At 37.7% G+C, this 22,376-nt stretch overlaps 3 protein-coding genes across 3 annotated transcripts in view; 1 reads left to right on the top strand and 2 right to left on the bottom strand.

Annotated features, from left to right (window-relative positions):
- LOC107636064 (serine/threonine-protein phosphatase 7 long form homolog) lies at positions 3,758-7,674 on the bottom strand. The gene is made up of 4 exons (XM_016339600.1): positions 7,453-7,674; positions 4,206-4,891; positions 4,076-4,121; positions 3,758-3,949 (listed from the first exon to the last, which is right to left on the bottom strand). Exons 1-4 carry the CDS (start codon positions 7,672-7,674, stop codon positions 3,758-3,760), a joined length of 1,146 nt encoding a protein of 381 aa, XP_016195086.1.
- On the top strand, positions 10,182-18,039 carry LOC107638883 (nuclear export mediator factor Nemf). The gene is made up of 14 exons (XM_016342283.2): positions 10,182-10,456; positions 10,569-10,681; positions 10,798-10,894; positions 10,981-11,105; positions 11,569-12,061; positions 12,172-12,357; positions 12,592-12,885; positions 13,252-13,404; positions 14,001-14,155; positions 14,685-14,790; positions 14,907-15,851; positions 16,203-16,281; positions 17,098-17,445; positions 17,575-18,039. Exons 1-14 carry the CDS (start codon positions 10,352-10,354, stop codon positions 17,766-17,768), a joined length of 3,393 nt encoding a protein of 1,130 aa, XP_016197769.1. The 5' UTR covers positions 10,182-10,351; the 3' UTR covers positions 17,769-18,039.
- Positions 19,523-22,376, bottom strand: part of LOC107638884 (30S ribosomal protein S1, chloroplastic) — a 3,807-nt gene continuing 953 nt past the window's right edge. The window contains exons 2-8 of the mRNA XM_016342284.2: positions 21,423-21,698; positions 21,215-21,295; positions 20,578-20,859; positions 20,369-20,479; positions 20,098-20,184; positions 19,576-19,923; positions 19,523-19,539 (exon numbers count right to left, since the gene is read on the bottom strand). Of these exons, the coding sequence (XP_016197770.2) occupies positions 19,816-19,923; positions 20,098-20,184; positions 20,369-20,479; positions 20,578-20,859; positions 21,215-21,295; positions 21,423-21,698 (945 nt within the window). The 3' untranslated portion in view covers positions 19,523-19,539; positions 19,576-19,815. The remainder of the gene's footprint in view (positions 19,540-19,575; positions 19,924-20,097; positions 20,185-20,368; positions 20,480-20,577; positions 20,860-21,214; positions 21,296-21,422; positions 21,699-22,376) is intronic.

Raw genomic sequence — 22,376 nt, 5'->3', positions numbered from 1 at the left:
ATTCCAAACGTAACAAAAATATCCCAAATTTAATAAAATAGAGATATCTAAAATCATTTAAAAATTTTCAAAATCTAACCAAACGAAATATTCAAAAAAATATTAGAAAATATAACATCTAAAAACAAAGTAAAAAAAAAAATCTAAAACTATTAAAAAATTATCCAAAATCCGAAGAGAAGAAACATCCAAAATATAAAAAAGCGATGTGACCAGAGCACCACGTTTGGATGTGGCGAGACACGGCGTTCTAGTGCAAGTCGCGGTGGTGTGCAGCAACAACAGCGTCGTGCGGCAACCCTCGGCGGTTGGACGCGTGGCAGTTGGATTTGGGAGAGAAGGGCGTGGATGACAAGCAGTGGGGCGCGACGTGCGGCAGTGGAAGAGAAGGGCACAACGTGCGGCTCTGGCAGAGGGGTACGCTAGACAATGGGAGAGAGGAGCGGCGTGCAGCTGTCAACGGCGGCAATGGGAAGAAGAGAGGGACAAGGATTTGTGTGGGCTTTTTTTATTGGGGTTGGGGTGTGAGTGAAATTATGTTGATTTTTTGGTGTTGTTTTCTCTGTTTGGACATTTTTTTTGTTAGATGCAGTTAGCTGTATCATTAGTTGTTAGTTTTTTTTATATTTTTTCATATTAAAAAGGATTAACTATTATCAATTTAGAACTCGAAATATTACAAAAATGGTTTTGAAATATGTTATCGATAAAACAGTTTCTGAATTATTTAAAAAAACTTTTGAATTTAGTAAACGGCTTATCCATTCTATACGAATTTTTGTCACAATATTTGAATAAATATTTAGTAAGTGCATAGAAAAATTCAAAACAAAATTTGATCTTTATTTTTTTCATTTTTCAAAAAAATATTGTCATTCACACTAATTTTATTTTAAAAAATCATTTAACATAAAATTATCAATTTTTAAAAATAAGTTTTTTTATTTTTCTAATAATAATCATAAAAATTTACATTAAAATCTTATCTCTAAAATATATTTTTAGAATATATTTTTGATATCTAATTTATTAAAACTTATTTGTTGGGTAATTTACTTGAATAAAATAAAAGAGAGAATTGTTTACTCAAATGTAACAATTTTATTTCCTTTACTTGCATGTAGTGATTCATTATTATGTAAACCGTGGTAGGTTACCACATTTTACAATTTACACATAAACCGTGCTAGCTTTCCACGGTTTATGAATGAGACAAAATGAGCATAAACTGTGGTAGCTTCCCACGGATTATGAAGAGAGAACTTTGATCATAAAACCTTGTTACTTGCCACAGTTTATGAAGGGATATGTAAATGCGAAAACCTTTGTTACTTGCCACGGTTTATGAAGAGAAAAATTTTATATATATGAGTGAGATTCAAGCTGTTGAAGAGGAGCATTTTCACAATGGCAAGTGAGGAAGAGAGTTTTCTTGTCTTAGTGCATTGCTCTGGAAAAATTCAAAGAAGCAAAAAATACAGTGTGAAGTTTACTGATAGAGAACCGTTGAGTGTATTTATCAGTTCATCAAGCACTTTGTCAGATATAAAGAACAGCATCTTGCAGAAGTTTGGGGTATTTGGGAGCAAGTGGGCGAAAAAGCTATTCTACAAGATTCCTATCGCAGTTGTGTTGACCGGTGTTAAGTATGATACGTTTGTGATAGCGGCCGATGAAGATATTCGGGTTCTGTTTCATTGTATTAGGAGTTTTTCAGAGGTCAGAATACACGAGCTGTATGCGAAGTTGGAGGATGGTGTCGATAGTTCTGGGGCATCAGCTCCGGTTCATAGCTCGACTGCCGTGGGCGGTGCGTCTAGTTCGATGCCTGCGGCCACACCAACTGTTTCGCATGTTGCATTCCCTTCCTTTGCGGCTGATTTAGATCGAACGGAGGCAGTCGCTTCTGTACCGTTCGAGAATCGTGGGGTCCGGTAGCAAACATTTGAGGTGGATACTGGTCGTGGCATTATGCACGATGTTCAAGGGTTCGGGAAACCTGATCGAGTTGAGAATGCAATGTAGGATGACGACTTTGACCAGGAGCCTGTAGATATAATTGGGGACAGCGATAATGACACATGTGTCAATCCACATACACAGCATGGCCCTTCAAGTTCTGGCACACAGTAGTATCCTCCTCACTTCTCCACTCTAAACTTGGAGGTTTTGGGGCAACAGGCAGACGGAGGTGCTACTATTGGGGGTTTTTCTACAGAGTTTCAGATTGGACAATCATTCCAGAATAAAGATGAAGCTGTTTTGAGTGTGAAGGACTATAGCATCCGTCGAGGTGTTGAGTACAGAATGTTAGAGTCGGATCATCTGAAGTATCATGGGAAATGCAAGAAGTTCGGCAAAGGTTGTAGTTGGTTGATTCGCGTATCGCTTCGTGCACGAAAGGGTACTTGGGAGGTCAGGAGGTACAACGGTCCGCACACTTGCTTGGCCACTTCCATTTCCAGTTATCACCGACAGCTTGTTTACCACGTTATCTGTGCGAGGATTTATCCATTGGTTAGGGCGGATGCTGCGGTAACGGTAAAGGTCTTGCAACAAGCAACGGAAGCCGATTATGGGTTCAGGCCTAGTTACAGGAAGGTTTGGATGGCAAAACAGAAGGCAATAGCACAAAATATACGGAGATTGGGAAGAGTCGTATGCCGAGTTGCCACGTTGGATGCTAGGGGTCCAGTCGACCATGGCCGGAACAGTTACAGTGTTGAAGACCTCTCCTGTTAGACTTGGGGATCAGGTCGATGAGTCTACAGTGTACTTTCATCGTCTTTTCTAGACATTTCCACCATGCATTGAGGCCTTCCAACATTGCAAGCCCCTTGTGAGCATTGACGGTACCCACTTGTATGGCAAGTATGGAGACACGTTGCTGTTGGCGATAGCGCAGGATGGGAACTCGAACATCCTCCCGATAGCGTTCGCCCTTGTGGAGGGAGAAAATGCGGAGTCATGGTCCTTTTTCTTGTCCAACCTACGAGAGCATGTGACGCCATAGAAGGGTATTCTTGTTATCTCCGACAGGCATAATCGCATCAAGGCTGCCCTTGAGGCCCCCGAGAATGGTTAGCTGCCTCCACATTCTTTTCAAGCGTTCTATATTCGTCATGTGGTGGCAAATTTTAGCCTAAGCTTCAAAGGTAAAGACGCAAGGAGGATGTTGGTGAATGCTGCCTATGCAAAGACTGAAGCAGAGTTTTATTACTGGTTTGACATTATGCGGACTGAGAATCCAGCCATGTGTGATTGGGCAAATCGGATGGAATATGACAAGTGGACCCAGCATCAGGATAGCGGGAGACAGTTTGGGCACATGACAACCAATATTAGTGAATGTGTGAATTCTGTCCTAAAGGGAACTCGCAACCTCCCAGTCACTTCATTGGTTAAGTCAACTTACGGGAGGCTTGCTGAGCTATTCGTGGTCCGTGGACATGGCGGAGGCACAGCTGGGAACTGGGCATGAATTTTGTCAGGCGTTGATGAAAGCAATAGAGCGGAACATGAGAGACTCCAGGTGCTTCACCGTCACGTTATACGACAGGCACTAATCGGAGTATACGGTGGCTGAAACGACACCGACTGGAAACTTCTCGCTAGGTAGCTATCGAGTTTCTCTTAAGGACCACACATGCGACTGTGGCTACTTTCAGGCTTTACATTACCCATGTTGTCACGCCATTGCATGTTGCGCTCACTCGATCTCCACCCCTACCATCCTTCGGATGGAGCCAATCTATGCTTAGAGCAAACTGAGGGAGATGCTGAACTCCGCCGAACTGCGGTACCACTCTATATCCACCTGATGCCACTCTATCGCAGCAAAATATATTAGACTCGTGACCGCCATCCATAGCCTACGGTGCTCCTCAATAAGTATATCCGGATGAACAACAGCTACCACATCGGGAGCAGAATAAGGCTCCCACATAAACTGTAACGGAGAAGGTAATGTTAGATAAGACCATCACAGTAAACATGAACGACTACTTCTAAGAGCAAAAGCTAAACGACTCATGTCGCGATCATGAAATCTATCCAAACAGAGGCGTGCTGACACCACTCTTTGATCTCCTGCATCAGTTGTCGGCAGATATGTTGCCCACCTACAAGTATCATTGTGAGCATTTCATTAGGAATGACAGCACATCAAATTAAATATGTTATCCACACAAAACAATAAACCATACCTGGATGCCAGCAAAAATTCAAACACATCAAAACCACTAGGTCTGAGACTGGGAAACCTCCAAAAAATCCAAGACTGTAGTAGCTGTAACGGTCCGGCCAAGTTCACAACATTTCTGTTTGTCCCATGACACAGACATCTATACAACCAGGCCAGTGCAGCCGAGCCCCAACTATATCTTCCCAAGTCTTCCATCGATGCCAAATATGGCAACCAGCGAAGGTGAACCTGGTTTGCGTTCTTGTCCGCAAACAGTTGAGACGACAACAACATCATAATATAAGCACGCGCGTAGATACGCACGATCTCTTCACTCGCATTTGCTGGGGGAACCCGAAACCTCTCATGGAACCATGTGAAGTGAACCGTCATCTGCTTGACTTTATTCGGTGGCGGTAACTCGCTAAACAACTCCCGAAACCACTCCCATGCTGGTCTTCCGTTCTCCATCAGATTCTCAAAGTCAGTCAGGCACCCACTAACGGCCTCCCCATCGATGGGCAAACCCAGCTGATATGCCACATCTTGCAAAGTGATAGTGCACTCCCCAAACGGCATGTGAAAGGTATGGGTCTCAGGGCGCCACCTCTCAACGAATGCGCTAAGTAGAGGCTCATCAATCCAGAACCACTGGCTGTTCAGCCTAGCCAAGTGATACAAGCCCGCGGTCTCCAGATACGGTATAATCTGTTCATGTAGAGGCATATTTTGTTGTCTCCTAACACAGGTAATAACCTTAGTAGGTTGGAACATGTGGATAAGGAATTATTTCGACACTCAAGAAATCCAAAAAATTTACGATTCATTAACGACAAAACTAATTTGCCACACATCAAAACATAAAACAGAGTGGTTCACATATATCATGTAATCCTCATCATACTTAAAATATTAATAAGAGTAAATCTAATTTAAAAAATTTAGTATAAACATACAACTTGAGCATATATATTCTTTTTTTTCAAAGATAGTAGGTTATATTTCATTAATTATTGAAAAATGAAATACAAAGATGTCCAAAAGCAGGACAGCGTAATGAAAGGTGGAGATTTTCCAAAAACACTACACTGAAGGTATTCATCCAACGGTGCGTGGTCGAAAAACGAAGAAAAATCTTAAAGAAGAAAGAATGATAAATCAAATTGAATGAAACTAAGAGCTTGCCTCATGGAAATGACGACCTAAATTGGGAGTTCTTTGGATTTTACGGAGCAACTTGACAGAGCTTGCTAGAATGGTAGACGGCATTGAAGTAGAACCTTAAAAAATCAACTGGTTGTGAGCTTTCCAGCAGTTCTAGCAAATGATGGCAAGCAATTGAGGATTACAGTCAGCATTCTTCAACGGGTTAAGCATCTCTGTTGATGCAGTCCACCATGTCCAAAAGTCGTTAGGACTCTGAGGGGGAAACAGTCACGAAGATAACTCTGAGACCATACATCTTTAATTCTAGAGCAATCGATCAAACAATGAGTGACTGTTTCGGTTGCTTCATGACAGCAGGGGCATATTGGTGATATAGACGGGATGCGGTGATGAATCTAAGCAAGCACCTGAAGCCGGCCATGTAGAGATTTCCAGATAAATAGCTTAATTTTGTGAGGCAAGTTCAACTTCCATAAATCAATCCACGGCTTTTTCTGCTGCATATAATTAGGGCAAAGCTCCAGAGGCGGATAGTAAAATAAATAGCCAATTCTGTAACCTGAAGCTGTATCATATTGCTTGGATTTGTTCAAATCCCATTGCAATTTGTCCCTACTCTGCTGAATTTTAATTGACAAAATTCTGTTTGCAACGTCTTGGGAAAATAATTCTTGAATGAGATTCTGATTCCAATTCCTATCTTCAGTAATTAGATCTTTAACTCTTGGAACCAACTCAGAAATAGCTTGTCTATTTGGCATGTCAGAAATCATTAAAGGATACGGAGGGGGCAGCCAAGGATCCTCAAAGGTTCAGATATTCTCTCCAGTACCCACAGCCCAATTAAGACCTTTTTCAACAATCTTTCGGCCTTCCAGTATGCTCCTCCATCCCCAAGAAGGTAAGACTCCAATTTCTGCCATTATAGCATTACCATTGCTAAAGTATTTACCTCTTAGGATTTTGGATAATAAGGAAGTAGGCTGTGTTACGAGTCGCCAAAACTGTTTGCCTAAAAGCGCCAGATTTTGGATTTTGAGATCTTTAAATCCAAGGCCTCCTTCCTTTCGTGGGCGAGTCATAGTGTCCCAGCTAATCCAAGCCATTCGCCTTTCATAACCTTTTTGTCCCCACCAGAACTGAGAAAGTAGAGAGTGAATTTTCGAAATTAAACCATCAGGCAACTTGAAGCAAGACAATGTATAAATAGGAATAGCTTCTCCCACTGATTTAAGCAATACATGTCTACCACCTGACGATAGAAGATTGCGCTTCCACCCTTGGATTCTTTTCCGAACCTTTTCTTTGATCATACTAAAAGAAGCCTTTTTCGATTTAGAGACTGTAGAAGGCAAACCAAGGTATTTATCCTGAGCCCCAATATGATTAATATTCATAGAGTTAGCCAGTAGTGTACGAGTAGTGGAGGAAGTGTTGTGGCTAAAGAATACAGCAGATTTATTAAGATTTACCCTCTGGCCATTGATGCTTTCATAAGAATTCAATAAATGCAGGATATTTGAACATACTTCAGGATTAGCCTTACAGAATAAGATGGAATCATCAGCAAAGAGGAGGTGGTTGACCTTGGGACATCGCCTATGTATCTGAAGACCCTGAATTAGTCTGTTTTGTTCTGCCTTGTGTAGCAAGAAGGAGAGACTTTCTGCACAGAAAAGAAAAAGATAGGGAGATAGAGGATCTCCTTGTCAAATACCTCTATTTGGTTTGAAGAAACCATAAGGTTGTCCTTCCACAATAACAGAATAAGAAACAGTTGTCACTAATTCTCGAATCCACATGATCCACCGCGAGTCAAAACCAAACTTCTCCAATATAAACCAAAGAAAGTGTCATTCCACCCTATCATATGCCTTACTCATATCTAATTTTAGCGCCATTTCATTTTCGAGTCCCCTTTTTTTGTTTTTCAAGTAATGCATACACTCGTGAGCAATTAGGATATTATCAGAGATTAATCTGCCTTTAATAAAAGCACTCTGCGTAGGGGTAATTAGTCTATTCATCATACCCTGAAGTCTATGTACAAATACTTTGGAGATAATCTTGTAAAAGACTGAAGATAGGCTTATTGGTCTTACCTGAATCATATCTTTAGCATCAGAAATCTTGGGAATAAGACAGATCTGAGTGTGGTTAAAACCCTTCAAAATTCTACCCCCTGAAAAGAAGCTCTTAACTGCTTGAAACACATCACCACTAAGTATGTTCCAGAAGCTTTGAAAAAATTTTGCTGTCATACCATCGTCTCCTGGGGCACTTTGAGGATGAATGCTAAATGTTGCATGTTTCACTTCCTCCATAGTCACTGGTCTTTGAAGCCTACGGCTGTAACCTTAGGTTTAAAATCAGTAAACAGAGGTTCAGGGTTCTCATGACAAGTGGAGGAAAAGATGTCCTTGAAATAAGATTCAGCCACAGAAGCAATACCAGCATTTGAAGTAGCCACTTCACCATCACTGCCAGTTAGTTGCCAAATTCTATTCCTTTGGGTTCGATTTCTAAATTTCTGATGGAAGAAAGCTGTATTCTGATCACCGGATTTGAGCCATTTGACTCTAGACTTATCTTTCCAATAAGATTCCTCATTTTGCAATGCTTTTTCAAGTTTGTCCTTTATTTCTGAAATGATGTCGCCTCCATGAATTCCTGCTAAATGAAGTTCCTCTAATTCAGACTGTAGTAAATCAATATCCACCTTCGAATTAGATCTGTGTTCTTGCTGCCATCTGACAATCTTATGCCGACAATGTTTTATTTTTTGAGCTAGGATATACATGGCTGAACCATCAATCTGTTCGTGCCAAACCTCTCTAACAATCTGCCTTATTTCATCATTGGAACACCATCTTTCTTGGAATTTGAATCGGCGTTTACATCTCTCAGTTCTCGGATTAGAGTCTAAGAGAAGAGAGGAGTGATCCGCGCCTGATTCTGACAGTCTAAGAACCGTTGAATTGGGATAGAGTTGCTGCCAATCAACTCCTACCAGGAATCGGTCCAGTCTTTCCTGTATCAACTCGTCACCCCTCCGTCTATTTGACCAAGTGAACGGTCTTCCGACCATACCAATATCAATCAGAGAATTATCATCAATAAAACTGTTAAAAATTTCAATAGAAGAAGGAGATTAGCACCCCCACCTGCTTTCTCCAATTGATTAGAAATGGCATTAAAATCACCCATTAACACAACTTTACCATCCATATATATTCTTTATCCATAACTAAAACACGACATTTTATATTTCTCATATTAGTTTCCTATTTTCTCTAACAATAACAATAACAATAACAATAATAATAATAAGGTAGTATAACTAACCTCTTGGTCGATGTTCCCAGTCACGTGCGCAATGCCATTTAATCGGTACATGCGAGTTTCGTCTTCCATCGCTCCACCACCCAAAGGCTAAAAATCACCCCAAAGACTTCTCCGAATGCTCTCTCAAACTCTCAGAGTTTACTTAACGCGGATTATGTATTTATACACCTCCAAGTATAAACCGTAGTAACTTAAGGAGTTTTATGATCACACAGTTTACTCATAAACTATGAGAAGTTAGCACGGTTTTCACCTATGTTTTTCATGCATAATCCATGAGAAGCTAGCACGGTTTATGCTCATTTTGTTTCATTTATAAACTGTAAAAAACTAGCACGATTTATGTGTAAATTGTAAAACGTAATAACCTACGATTTACATAATAATCAAGGTTGCGAGAACCGGACCGGTCACTAAACCGGTGAGGTCACTGGTTCAATGGTTCACTAGTTCGACCGGGGTTCAACCAGTTTAATTAAATATTAAATAAAATTATTAAACTTAACAAAATTCAATAATTTATAACTTAATAAAATTTAATATTTCACATAATAAATTATCCATTACTTAAGATTAGAGGTTTACAAACAACTTCAAACATCAAAATTGATAACTAAACAAAAAATAAAATAGCAAAATTCATGAAACAGCAACTTAAAATTGAAGCAGCAAAATTGAAGCAGCAAAAATTGAACTCAGATTCATGAAGCAGCAAAATTCATGAAACAGCAACTCAAAATTGAAGCAGCAAAATTGAAGCAGCAAAAATTGAACTCAGATTCATGAAGTAGCAAAATTGAAGAAACAACAACTCAAAATTGAAGCAGCAAAAATTGAAGCAGCAAAAATTGAACTCAGATTCATGAAGCAGCAAAAATAATCCCCAGCTGCCTTCAACGCATCATAATAGAAAGCCAAAAACAGATTCAAGATTCATCAAACAGAAACCAAAATCATGTAATCCAGATAAACATGAAGCAGCAACTCAAAATCATGTAATCCAGATAAACATCAAAGAGCATGTTTTCTGTGATAGAGAGGAACAGAAACATGAACATAAATAGGAACATGAACTCAAATAGGAACAGAACCATGAACAGAAACATGCCCGCATACATGAACCGAGGTGGAGAGCTGGGCGACGACGGTGGAGGTGGCGAGCTCGGCGACGGCGATGGAGGAGAGGAGCTCGACGACGGCGATGGAGGAGAGGAGCTCCGCGACAGCGATGGAGGAGAGGTGCGACGACAATGAAGGGCTGTGGGAGGGTGAGAGTTGAGAGATACTGAGAGTGGTGGCTATTAGGGTTCGTGCATAGCTGATAGCCCTTTTTTTTTTTTTTTTTTCCTTCAAAACGACGCCGTTTTGAAGTTTAATATGCAAATCAATAAATCAGGACACGCAAGTAAAAGAAATATAATTGTTACCCTCTCAAAAAGTAAATTGCCCATATTTGTTGTTATCATGTTTTGGGATGGTTTTTTGGTACCATTTTGATTGGTTACTCTGTTACAAAACAACGACGACGTATTTACTTCCTTCTTCGTTCTTCTTCCTCAACTCTATAGACAGCACTGCATTCCGATCATTTCTTCAACTTCAACACACTAACCTCTTTCTCTCATCTACCGAACCCTAAACCCACACAACACAAACATGGTGAAGGTGCGGATGAACACTGCTGACGTGGCGGCGGAGGTTAAGTGCCTTCGTCGCTTGATCGGAATGCGTTGCTCCAATGTCTACGACCTCACTCCCAAGGTAGGAAAAACACTTCTCTATTCTCATATTCTTTTTTTTTTTAATCTTCAATCAAAATTAAATCCTTACTAATTATTTTAATTTTGATTTTGATCTCAATCTTATTATGCAGACGTATGTCTTCAAGCTGATGAACAGTAGCGGAGTTTCGGAATCCGGCGAAAGCGAAAAGGTCCTCCTTCTCATGGAAAGTGGCGTCAGATTGCACACCACTGTGTACATGCGGTAATCCTTCAATCTTCACATCATTACATTCTAATTTGTTTATTATAGTTTCAATTTTAATACTAGAGCATTCAGTGATCTTAATTTAATTGGTTGTTTGATCATGATTATTATAGTGATAAGAGCAATACTCCTTCTGGTTTTACTCTCAAATTGAGGAAGCATATTCGGACTAGGAGGCTTGAAGATGTTAGGCAGCTTGGCTATGATAGGGTATTACCCCTATCTTTTTTGTTCTCCTATTAATTTGTAGAAATTTATTTTATGTTTTGATTTTTGTTTTCTTTAAACTGTGTCAGATTATTCTCTTTCAATTTGGATTGGGGGAGAATGCAAACTATGTTATATTGGAACTCTATGCCCAGGGGAACATCCTCCTTACAGATGCTAACTTTACTGTCCTGACTCTCCTGCGATCTCATAGGTTAATTCTTGTGCTTGTCCCTAATATCAAATCGTTCCTTCCCCTTGATATGTATAGTAAGAACTGTGAGACATTAATTATTAATAGACAAAACAGATGAAAATCCGAATTCTTGTACTTTATATTCTTTTTACTAGCTTAACAGTGGTAGGAGTTTGTGATAAAAGAAGAATATGTCAAGACTTGAGAGAGCAAATTAGAATAGCTGTGGAGGATAAGGATACTGTGATAAGATGTTGATTTCTTACATAGCACATATGTAGGATTGTCAATTTTCTTGTGCCTTATTCTGAATGTTATGGACTTATGGTAGTCCTTTGAAAATGGGACTAATTACATAACTTTACTTGGGTATCATAATGCAATTGCTTTGACTAAGTTATACTATTAGTGCTCGTTTAGAATTTCTATTGGAATTCTTAAATGTCTAGTATTTGGAATGATGGCAATTCATCAATAACAGGGATGACGATAAGGGGCTTGCAATCATGTCACGTCATCGTTATCCCATAGAAAGCTGTCGAGTATTTGAGCGAACTACTGCCCAAAAGTTGCAGACAGCGCTAATGACCTCTAAGGAAGATGACAATGATGAGGCTGTTAAGGCCAATGGAAATGAAGCTGATATTGCTAATACAGGAAAAGAAAAGCATGGATTCCGTAAAGGCGGGAAGTCATCTGCCACATTGAAAAGTGTCCTTGGGGAGGCACTTGGTTATGGACCTGCCCTTTCTGAGCATATAATATTAGATGCTGGGTTAATCCCCAATACAAAAGCTCCCAAAGATAAAACATGGGATGATGCTACCGTTCAGGCTTTGGTCCAAGCTGTTGCAAAGTTTGAAGATTGGATGCTGGATGTTATTTCTGGTGAAATAGTTCCTGAAGGATACATTTTGATGCAGAAACAAAATTTGGGAAAGGATTCTTCCTCTCAAACAGGAAGTGTTAGCCAGGTTTTATTCTATTTCTCTATAATTATGGGGGCATAGTGAGTATGGGAGAGAATTAGGGACAAAAATGCATACTCAAATGATTTTGTGGTATTCTGTATATGTTGATGCAGATTTATGACGAGTTCTGCCCAATCTTACTCAACCAGTTTAAGTCAAGGGATTACACAAAATTTGAGACATTTGATGCTTCCTTGGATGAGTTCTACAGCAAAATTGAGAGCCAAAGGTCTGAACAACAGCAGAAAGCCAAAGAAAACTCAGCTGCTCAGAAGCTGAATAAAATACGCCAGGATCAGGTTGGTACCCATGCCAGTTTCACACTCCTGGATTCTAACCCAAAAGAAGTACCTCTTATAAGACTAAATACACGTTTATGTCCTAATATTTGAAGTCTCTTTCAGATCTAATAAACAGACATAGCTTTCATGTGAAGTTGAGAAAAAAGTGAAAAAACTTGCTGTTCAAGTATTATTGATTTCATTGATGGTGCTAACATGTAAAACAATTATATCTATCATTTCTCTGTGTAGGAAAATCGAGTGCACACATTGAGGAAAGAAGCTGATCACTGTGTTAAAATGGCAGAATTGATAGAATACAACTTAGAAGATGTGGATGCTGCTATATTAGCTGTTCGTGTAGCTCTTGCAAAGGGTATGAACTGGGATGACCTTTCACGTATGGTGAAAGATGAAAAGAAAGCTGGAAACCCTGTTGCTAGTCTCATTGACAAGCTCCATCTTGAGAGGAACTGCATGACTTTACTGTTGGCAAACAATCTTGATGAAATGGATGATGATGAGAAGACACTCCCTGTAGATAAGGTTCTTATTTATTTATCACTTCTTGTTGAAGTAGAAATTCATTTCTAAAAACAAGAACAATCTTGTTATGTACTAGGTGAGATCTGTTATACAACAACAACAAAGTCTTATCCCACTATGTGGGATATCTGTTATACGGATTCGATTATTAGACGATTATCGCATTCAATCATAAACCATGTCTAAGCCAATAAGTCATTTTTACTCTCAGATTTTCACTAAGGTCCATTAGTTTTTGTTGTCAGTTTCACCATCTATTTGGTTTTGTTGAATTTTCTTTCCCAAAGAATATGTGTGATTTCCCCCACCCCACCTCCCCCCTTTTCAATATGTGACATTAGTAACCATATTATGTTTGCTTTCAAGGTTGAAGTTGATTTAGCTCTCTCAGCTCATGCCAATGCTCGGAGGTGGTATGAACTGAAGAAAAAGCAAGAGAGCAAACAGGAAAAGACTATGACTGCGCATGAAAAGGCGTTTAAAGCTGCAGAGAAAAAGACTCGCCTACAGCTTAATCAGGTTGATATAAATTGGATTTGCCTATCTTTAATCTACTGTATATATAGCTAAATAGTTATTGGATTACGATTAGAGAGATGCTGTTACCAGATCATAATACTAGGAATTTCTGCCACTTTGCAAGCTTTTTTATTTCTAAAAAAAGGGAGGATCTTATCCTCTGCTCTGGAAATTTTTCTTCCTATAATGTGATGAACTTATTTTCTTAATAAATATTCTCCATTGCTTTTATTTATTGCTAATGAATCCATGCTATGATCATGGAATAAAATTATCCTTTTGCTATATCTATGATATTAGGCTCTTCCTTTTTGCTGTCCTTTTATTGTTTTGGAGGGTGCCTCAGTAGTCTTTAGTTTCTTTGTCTAACCCAAAAATAAATAAAATAAATATTTAGATAAAGATAGCCATTTTATCGCTGAATGAGCAATATGTAGAACTGCATGACAACCAAGCTAATAGTCTTTTTCTTTTTTCTTTTCTTGATCATCATTTTATATATGACTGCTTTTGCAACTTTTCATCTATTCTTTTTAATCTTAAAATAAAAGACTACTTATGTAATTTGCTCATTTGTTTAACAATTTTATTTTCAGGAAAAAAGTGTTGCCACAATTTCACATATGCGAAAAGTTCACTGGTTTGAGAAATTTAATTGGTTCATTAGCAGTGAGAACTATTTGATTATTAGTGGACGTGATGCCCAACAAAATGAGATGATAGTGAAGCGATATATGTCAAAAGGAGATCTGTAAGTATCTAATGATGTATTACACTACCATGGCTCTAAACTAAATTTTGAAGTTTAAAACATTGACATATAAAAGTTATTGTGTAATGATTAATAATAAGGTTTAAACTCACATTCTTCATATCAAGAAAACTTGAGTATATCTTAAAGTTAATGGGGTCATCTTGCTAGTTGTGCTCTTTTTATTTTTTGGCAATCTTAATAACAAAAAAAGAGTATGGGGTCAGGACTTGAAATTTTGGTGTCTAAGATATTTCACCTCAATTATGTTTGGTTATTGTGGTTTCCTCTGGAGTCAACTTCTTTTCTCATTATTGTGCAATTTAAATTACTTGTACTGTTTCATTTCGGTCAATAAAGCAAAATGTTTAATCCAAGTAGCAGTTTGATGCGCCTGAAACAACTGTAATCATGGTTTAGAAGTAAATATTGATTTTATGATACTCTGAAACATACCAAAGTGTTTTATTCTGAAGTATAATTTGATGTCTGATTCTCTCTTATTTTGTTGATTTGATATATGCAATAGCTATGTGCATGCCGATCTCCATGGTGCTTCCAGTACAGTTATCAAGAATCACAAGCCTGATCAACCAGTTCCACCTCTTACACTAAACCAAGCAGGATGTTTTACAGTATGTTAAACATCTTCTCATCCCATGCTCCATTTAGATTTACTTTATTTTGTTTCATTTTCATGACCGGAATTAAATGCTAGCCATTAACCCATGCCTATCATTTTGAAATGTAGGTATGCCATAGCCAGGCATGGGATTCAAAAATTGTTACTAGTGCGTGGTGGGTTTATCCACATCAGGTTAGTAAAACTGCTCCTACAGGGGAATATCTGACAGTTGGAAGTTTCATGATCCGGGGAAAGAAAAATTTTCTTCCACCACACCCTCTTATCATGGGTTTTGGACTGCTATTTCGTTTGGATGAGAGTTCTTTGGGATCACATATAAATGAAAGGAGAGTAAGAGGAGAAGAGGAAGCAGTAGATGATAATGATGAAACTGGTCCAATTGAAGATCAATCTGATTCAGAGTCTGAGAAGGATGTTAGTGATACAAAATCTGCTGCAGACTTAGAAAGCAATGGTAGTTTGAGTGCAGATTCACAGAAGCCCTTACACGAAAGCTTTACTGCAGACACATCTCAGACAGGTTCGGCTACTATCAACGCTGAAACAACAGTTTCAAGTTATTTACCTCCAAAAGAGACAAGTAAGATGGCTTCGGGTGATGGGGGAAAAGTATCTGATACTAGTGGAAATGGCTTAGCATCTGTTAACCCTCAACTCGAGGAACTTCTTGATCGTGCTCTGGGACTTGGATCTGTTGCTAAATCAAGTAAAAACTATGGAGTTGAGAACCCTAATATTGATTTGGGCAGTGAGCATCATTTGGAAGAGAGCAAACCTTCAGTAAGGGATAAGCCTTATATATCAAAAGCAGAGAGAAGAAAAAGTAAAAAAGAACAGAAACATGGTGTGGCAGATGCAAATGTTGGACATGGAAAGGATGACCCAAAAGCAACTGATAGTTCTGCTAATCTACCTGCAAAAGAAGTTCAAAATTCAAAGGCAGGTGGTCAAAAAATCAGCCGTGGTCAGAAAGGAAAACTTAAGAAGATAAAGGAGAAGTATGCTGATCAAGATGAGGAAGAAAGGAGCATCCGAATGGCGTTATTAGCTGTGAGTTCAGTAACTTGCACGTCTTTTTTCCTCCTATCCACATGGGAAAAGCCGATATTTTTGTGTCTTAGCATGTTCTATCTGTGTTTTTTCATTCTAAACTGAATTATCCATATGACTGCAAATTCATCCCATAATGCCAACATATGTAAAATCTGACTAATGTTATGCCTCTCCCTAAAATAGTCTTTAAATAAATCAGAAAAGGAAAAAGTATTAAAGAAATCTTATTATGAAAATTCTCACTGATACTTGCTACCTCCAAGTAATTCTTGCATCTTTATGATTTTCCGGGGTACAGTTTCATTATGAGTTACACTCTGAAGTTGGGTCTTTGTTGTGTACTTGTAGTCCTCTGGAAAGTCAAACAAGAAGGAAGAGACATCAAGTGAAAAAGATGCACCAGACAAAGGGATAAAACCTGGAAATGGTAAGTCTTTCTCAATCTCATCACCAGTAATTCTGAAAATGAGTTTAGTAGAGATTCAGTTTGATGAAAATTGGGTTATCTTCAAGTTGGCTTGAATTTGGTATAAACCATTATGTTTGGCTCAAACTTGCCTTTTTTTTTTTTAGTGAACCATCTCTTCCAAAAGTTATTAGAGGCAGACCATATATGGGTCTAGTTACTTATGCTAAAATTCAAATTTTTTTATTAGAATGAGGGTAATAAAGATCAAATTATAAACCATTTGGCATAGAAGCTCTAATAATATTTACAATCTAAAAGCTTAAGTCATTGGGTTAAGTATATGAATGGTTTTATATCTTTGCCCAAATAAAGCTTATGAACTTCTCTGCTTGACTTATTGCTCAACTCATTCAATTGAATGAGCCAAGTTGGCTTTCTAAACTCCTTAGTCGGTTTTGTCTGGTTCATGAGCCAAATAGTGAAAATTGAGCTAAAGAATATCCAAGCTTGACTCGTTTAATGGTTTATTTGTTTGGTTCATAAATTCTGCCAATTAAGTTATGTATGTCATAGTTAATATATGTATATTATCATACACCAAAAAAAAAGTAATTATATTGTGTTTACGAACATAAAAAAAAAAAGAAAGTTTGTATGCCAGCTGAGCACAACTTAGTTCATTCATTCCTGGCCCTTTTTTGTAGATCAAGCCTAATCACCTCGTATCTATTAGTTGATCACTGTGATATGAACTTCACTTAAAATTGAGAGACATTTTTGTGCCAATTATACCATATTATGTTTCCTAGTGTGTTAAAATGTCTATTGTGGCAGGTCCTTCAGAAGCTCCAAAGATATGTTTCAAGTGTAAGAAGGCAGGTCACTTATCTCGGGATTGTAAGGAGCAACCGGATAGTCATTCAATTGGTGAAACCGAAGAAAATCTTAATAAGAGTGCTAGTAACCCTTCCCAAGCAGATAGGGTGGCAATGGAAGAAGATGATATTAATGAAATAGGAGAAGAAGAGAAAGAAAAACTAAATGATGTGGATTACTTGACTGGGAATCCACTCCCTAATGACATTCTCTTATACGCTGTTCCTGTCTGTGGTCCTTATAATGCAGTTCAGTCCTACAAATATAGAGTGAAGATAATTCCTGGATCCCTGAAGAAAGGAAAAGGTATGACTTATTTTTATTTAATTGTATGTTACCGATTTACCATATATTCTGCTTTAAATTTGTGGTTATCATCAACTAGGAATGTATAATTTCATGATGGTGCCATAATTTTACCATTTTATTGTATAGCTGCAAAAACTGCAATGAACCTGTTCAGCCACATGTCCGAAGCTACGAACCGGGAGAAGGAGTTGATGAAAGCCTGTACGGATCCCGAGTTGGTTGCCGCGTTTATAGGTAATGTGAAGATATCGGCAGCAGGCCTAACTCAGTTGAAGCAGAAGCAAAAGAAAGGCAAGAAGAGCAGCAAGAAGGAAAGTTAGCCAATCCTGTATAGGATTATAACCTAGGTGAAGGAAAGAAGTACTCTTTTGCCTTCTTTTGTTCTAGAGCTTACAAGTTAGTTTGTTCATTTGTTGTATATCTTCCAAGATCAAATGTAGAAAAGAAAGTTTTCCCATGTAGATCTTGTGTAGCAAGTGGAATTCTAAGAAAATTTTGTATCCCATATATTTTCAGCTTTTCTTGCTTTTGGCTATTAGAAAGTACACTATACCAAAGTACTAACTTTCAATCATTTAGTTAGTTATTCCAGCTTTTATTCTCCCATTAAACAAAAATAAATAAATAAAGGAACATCTCTTATCTATAAATGATTCATGTCCTGAACTAAAATACGCTATTAATATTTAGTGTAATTATTAATATCTATACTTATTTTCAACAAAATTTAAAATTTATGTCGATGAATAAGTTGAAATTAGACTTAATTTATGACATTGACATTCTTTTTAAATTCATGTCGCTGATTCTCACCCAGTAGAACATGTAATATGGTAGCAACGTCGTCATTCCAAGTCTTCCATATATAGACATGCACTTAATACATTGAGCAAACATTCAAGATCACTCGTTTATCCACGTTCACACTTTATGATTTTGTGACAAGTCTACATTAGAGCTGTGGTTAGGACAAACCTATCCGTAGAAAAAAAGCATTTGATTTATCAATATTCAGTAAAATATATCCCAAGATGTTCCTTGAACAAGAAGCTGTTCAAGTAATTGGCAACACATAAATATAAACGGTGATGTAAACCCACATTTTTTAAATTTTTTACTCAAGAATAGAGATTGTAAATATGTGGAAAAAGACTAATCACTTTATAAATGTAGAAAGAAAAATGGGGCTCCAGGAAACTGCAGAGGTATCATCCAGAAGGTTGTGATTGAGGGAGTTAGGAGAGTGTTAGTATTAACCAAAGCCCACATCGGGTAGAGTAATGAGAGAAAAATGTTCATCGCCTATAAAATGAGAGCACTTCACCTTGGTAAACTCACGGAGCCGTGTGGTGAGCACAGAGCGAACTATTCTTTCGCCTTTTACTAAAGAATACCGTGTGTTCGCCACTTAATGCGGCATACGCCAATTTTTGGAGGAGCCCTCTTAGGAGGGCCCCACAATTCTAGTTAAAATATTTGTTCTGTTTATTGTTGATATATATGTGATTAATTATAATGATTGAATTCTCATGCAAATCTTGACATTATTGATATAAAATACTAAAACCATTTATGTGAAACTGTGAAAGTAATTTTAGTATGCTTCGAACTGTATCGGTTATCCCTTTCCCATACTTAAAAGATAAGTAGCTTAATAGGATTTAGACAAAAAGATAGTATTAATATTTTTTTTATTTTCTTCGGGAAAAAGAGGAATTTTTGGTTTCCAATTGGCTGGATAGAGCAGCTTATATTGCTTTTCTGAGCAGCTTATATTGCTTTTCTCCCTTATTTATTTTCAAATAAGATATATAATCATTGAGCACAGACCAGTAAATAATTGGTTTGCTCCATCCCGTACGAAAAAAAAAAAACACTTCGATTTTGAAAACACATTCTAAAGGTATTAGTTAAAATTACTTATCCCAATGTCCAATTTTTCTATATTCTTAATACAAATATATACTTTTAAAAACTTGAAATTTTTAATTCTTCAATACATACTTTTCGCATTTAACAACTTAAAAACTATTGTTCGCTAAATCCAAAAAACTAATATTGTATTGCTCCTTTGTTTCCGTAACATGAAAGCTTTCATTTAATCAGAAAATAAAAGGATTAATTGACTTTTCCTTTCTTGAAAATCAATATTTTAGTTCATCTGGCTAAATACACACACAACAGAATTGAAATTTGTAGGAGAGGAGAGATTGTTGACTCGAAAGAAATGTATTCTCTAAGCAGCAGGAAAAAATTAACTTATCCAAACAAAACAAAACAATAAGCTTATTGTTATACAGCAACATTGTTCGAGTTACAAGCAAAAATCTAGAGCTAGGTGCAACATAGGACCCTCAAAATTCTGAATCATGAATCTTCTTCAGCTGGGGGTACCTCATTGAAATCCACTCCCTCTGCAGGCAACTCTGAAGAAAGTGGTCCTAAAATCCCTTCATTGCTAAGAGTTAATCCACTCTGCAATTCATATAATTTTTATATATTCATAATCAAATTGCGCAATGATGTCATAAAGGAATCAAAAAAGATATTCAACCCAAAGATGAAATGTAACAACTGAAAGTAAGAATGCCTTTGACATGCAAATGCACACAGAATTTTGAACAAATAAATAATCAATAGCTAGGATACCTCTGGCTGGAACCGAAGCATATCAGCTCGAGCCATGGCTTCTGCTTGGGCTATTCTCTGTCTGAATGTCTGAGCCATCTCTTCCGCCTATAAGAACAGAATCAGAGTTAAATGTGATCATTCTCATCGAAAATTAAAAATGCTGATGGAAAGTGATGAAGTATATATGATTTATCAAGGTTTTGGCTTCTTCAAGGATGTCAAAAAAGGTGGCAGAAAAAACAAGGAAGTTGAAATAAGCAAAACATGTGACATCCTTTCTGAGTTATACCTTCTCAAAGACAAGCTTTGGATTGCGAATCATATCACCAGGTGTGGGTTCCAACTTCTTTGTGGAAAGGCTTACTCGGCCTCTCTCCCGATCATGACTTAGTATCATCACCTAACAAAGAACAGGTGAGAATTTTCATCTACAAGACAACTGCAATTGTAAGGAAATGTCCATGTAAATGTAACAAACTAACAATATCATAGGAATACCTTCAGAATATCACCGGGTTGAAGAACACTTGCAATATCAGTTATACGATCATGACTGATCTGACTGACGTGAAGGAGACCACTGATTCCACCAATGTCAACGAAGGCACCATATGGCTTTAGGCTTTGAACAGTGCCAGTTACTACTGATCCAATTCCCAGCTGTCCCTGGCTGTCAGCAGCGGCTTTACGGTGACTGAGGATAAGTCTGGACTGTTCCTCATCCACCTCCATGAACTTTAGAGGGAGTTCCTTCTCAAGTAGCTCTTCTCCAGATAATTTCTAATAAGAAAAGTAAACAGAAGGCTAAGCAATGAAATATGGAAATGAACATTCAAAGAAACTTCTTAGTTAAACATAATAATCTATGGGAACTCGTTGAGGAATACAAGTGGGGTTTACTAAAATTGAATTATTTTATTTCAACATTGACAACAATAGAGGGAGATTGCATCATATTCTTATGCGACACTTATGCTGCATCAATAATTTCAGATTTTCATTCTTTGGTCTGAAGCATCCCAGTCTGATGATGGTTACAACAAAAAGCCTCAACTTTTCTTACATTGAGTATTGACTATTAGTGCGGTCAAAATCAGCGCAATGCTACTAATGTCAAAGTACGTCAAGAGCTAACCGATGAAATCTGTGAGAATGGAACAAATCCCTTAAGGCCTTCCACCTCGGCCACCAATCCACCCTTGTTTCCATTGACAATCTGCAAGACAAAGTGTATGCAACCAGTTAATGTAAACATAGAGAAAATTAAACAACTCATAACGGAAGAAACAATACTTGAACTGAACATTGACTGAAATTGAGTTTCTTGGTTTCACTTCACCCACCTTACCCTTGACAACTGCATCTTCTGCTTGAAGTTGCCTACAGCGTTCCCATGCAAGGTCGAACTCAATAGCCTTTAAACTCAAGATCAGGCCATCATCAACTTCATTTTCCCCAATGACTACAAACTCCTCTCTCAAGCCAGGAACTATGCCTGCTGCTTGCACATGCTTAATTCGGTGGATGCATGCTTCTTGCAGTGGCAAATATGCAGTCGACTTTGCAGTAACGTCAACATAAGCTCCACTTGCATCTACAGCAAATACTGTGCCCTTAATCTGAAAACAAAAACCCACCACCATTAACCAACTTATTTCCTCAAGGAACAAAACAACACAACACAAAACTCTTTTCCACTAAATGAATCAAAGTATCAAACTATGTCAATGACATCGTGTCCTATCATAAAACCTTATGTGAAAAACAGACCATCTTAATCAAACAATTGCAACAACAATAACAAAACCTTATCGCATTGGTTGGAATTGGCTAGGATCAACTGTACCCTATCATATTATTCATATATTGTGTTTACAGTGAGGTCCTTTACAACTTGTGTATGATTTTTTGGGTGTTCCTCTACCTATCTTTCACCACTTGTCTATCTTCTATCCGATTCACACACCTAAGCAGATGCTCTGATCTTCTCTCAACAAATCCAAACCACCTAGGATGAAATTCAACCTACCTTAATTAAAACAACTATATTTGCAAAAGATGTTGGCTCTGGATCCAATTACCTCTTTTTGTTTTTCTTCATACACAACCAACCATCAATTACGACAGACACATTAACTAAACATTCTCATTACTCATCAATACACACCATTTCAACAAACCCAATTCAAAGTCATCTTCCACCGAAACCACAAACTCCATTTATCAAGTTCAAAACTTTATGCAACCAGTGACAGAACAAACTCCATTGCAGTTAAAAAAAAAAAAAAAAAAAAACC

Source organism: Arachis ipaensis, chromosome B04, assembly GCF_000816755.2.
Source record: "Arachis ipaensis cultivar K30076 chromosome B04, Araip1.1, whole genome shotgun sequence".
Taxonomy (NCBI): domain Eukaryota; kingdom Viridiplantae; phylum Streptophyta; class Magnoliopsida; order Fabales; family Fabaceae; genus Arachis; species Arachis ipaensis.
This window is presented reverse-complemented; position numbering and strand designations above follow the sequence as displayed.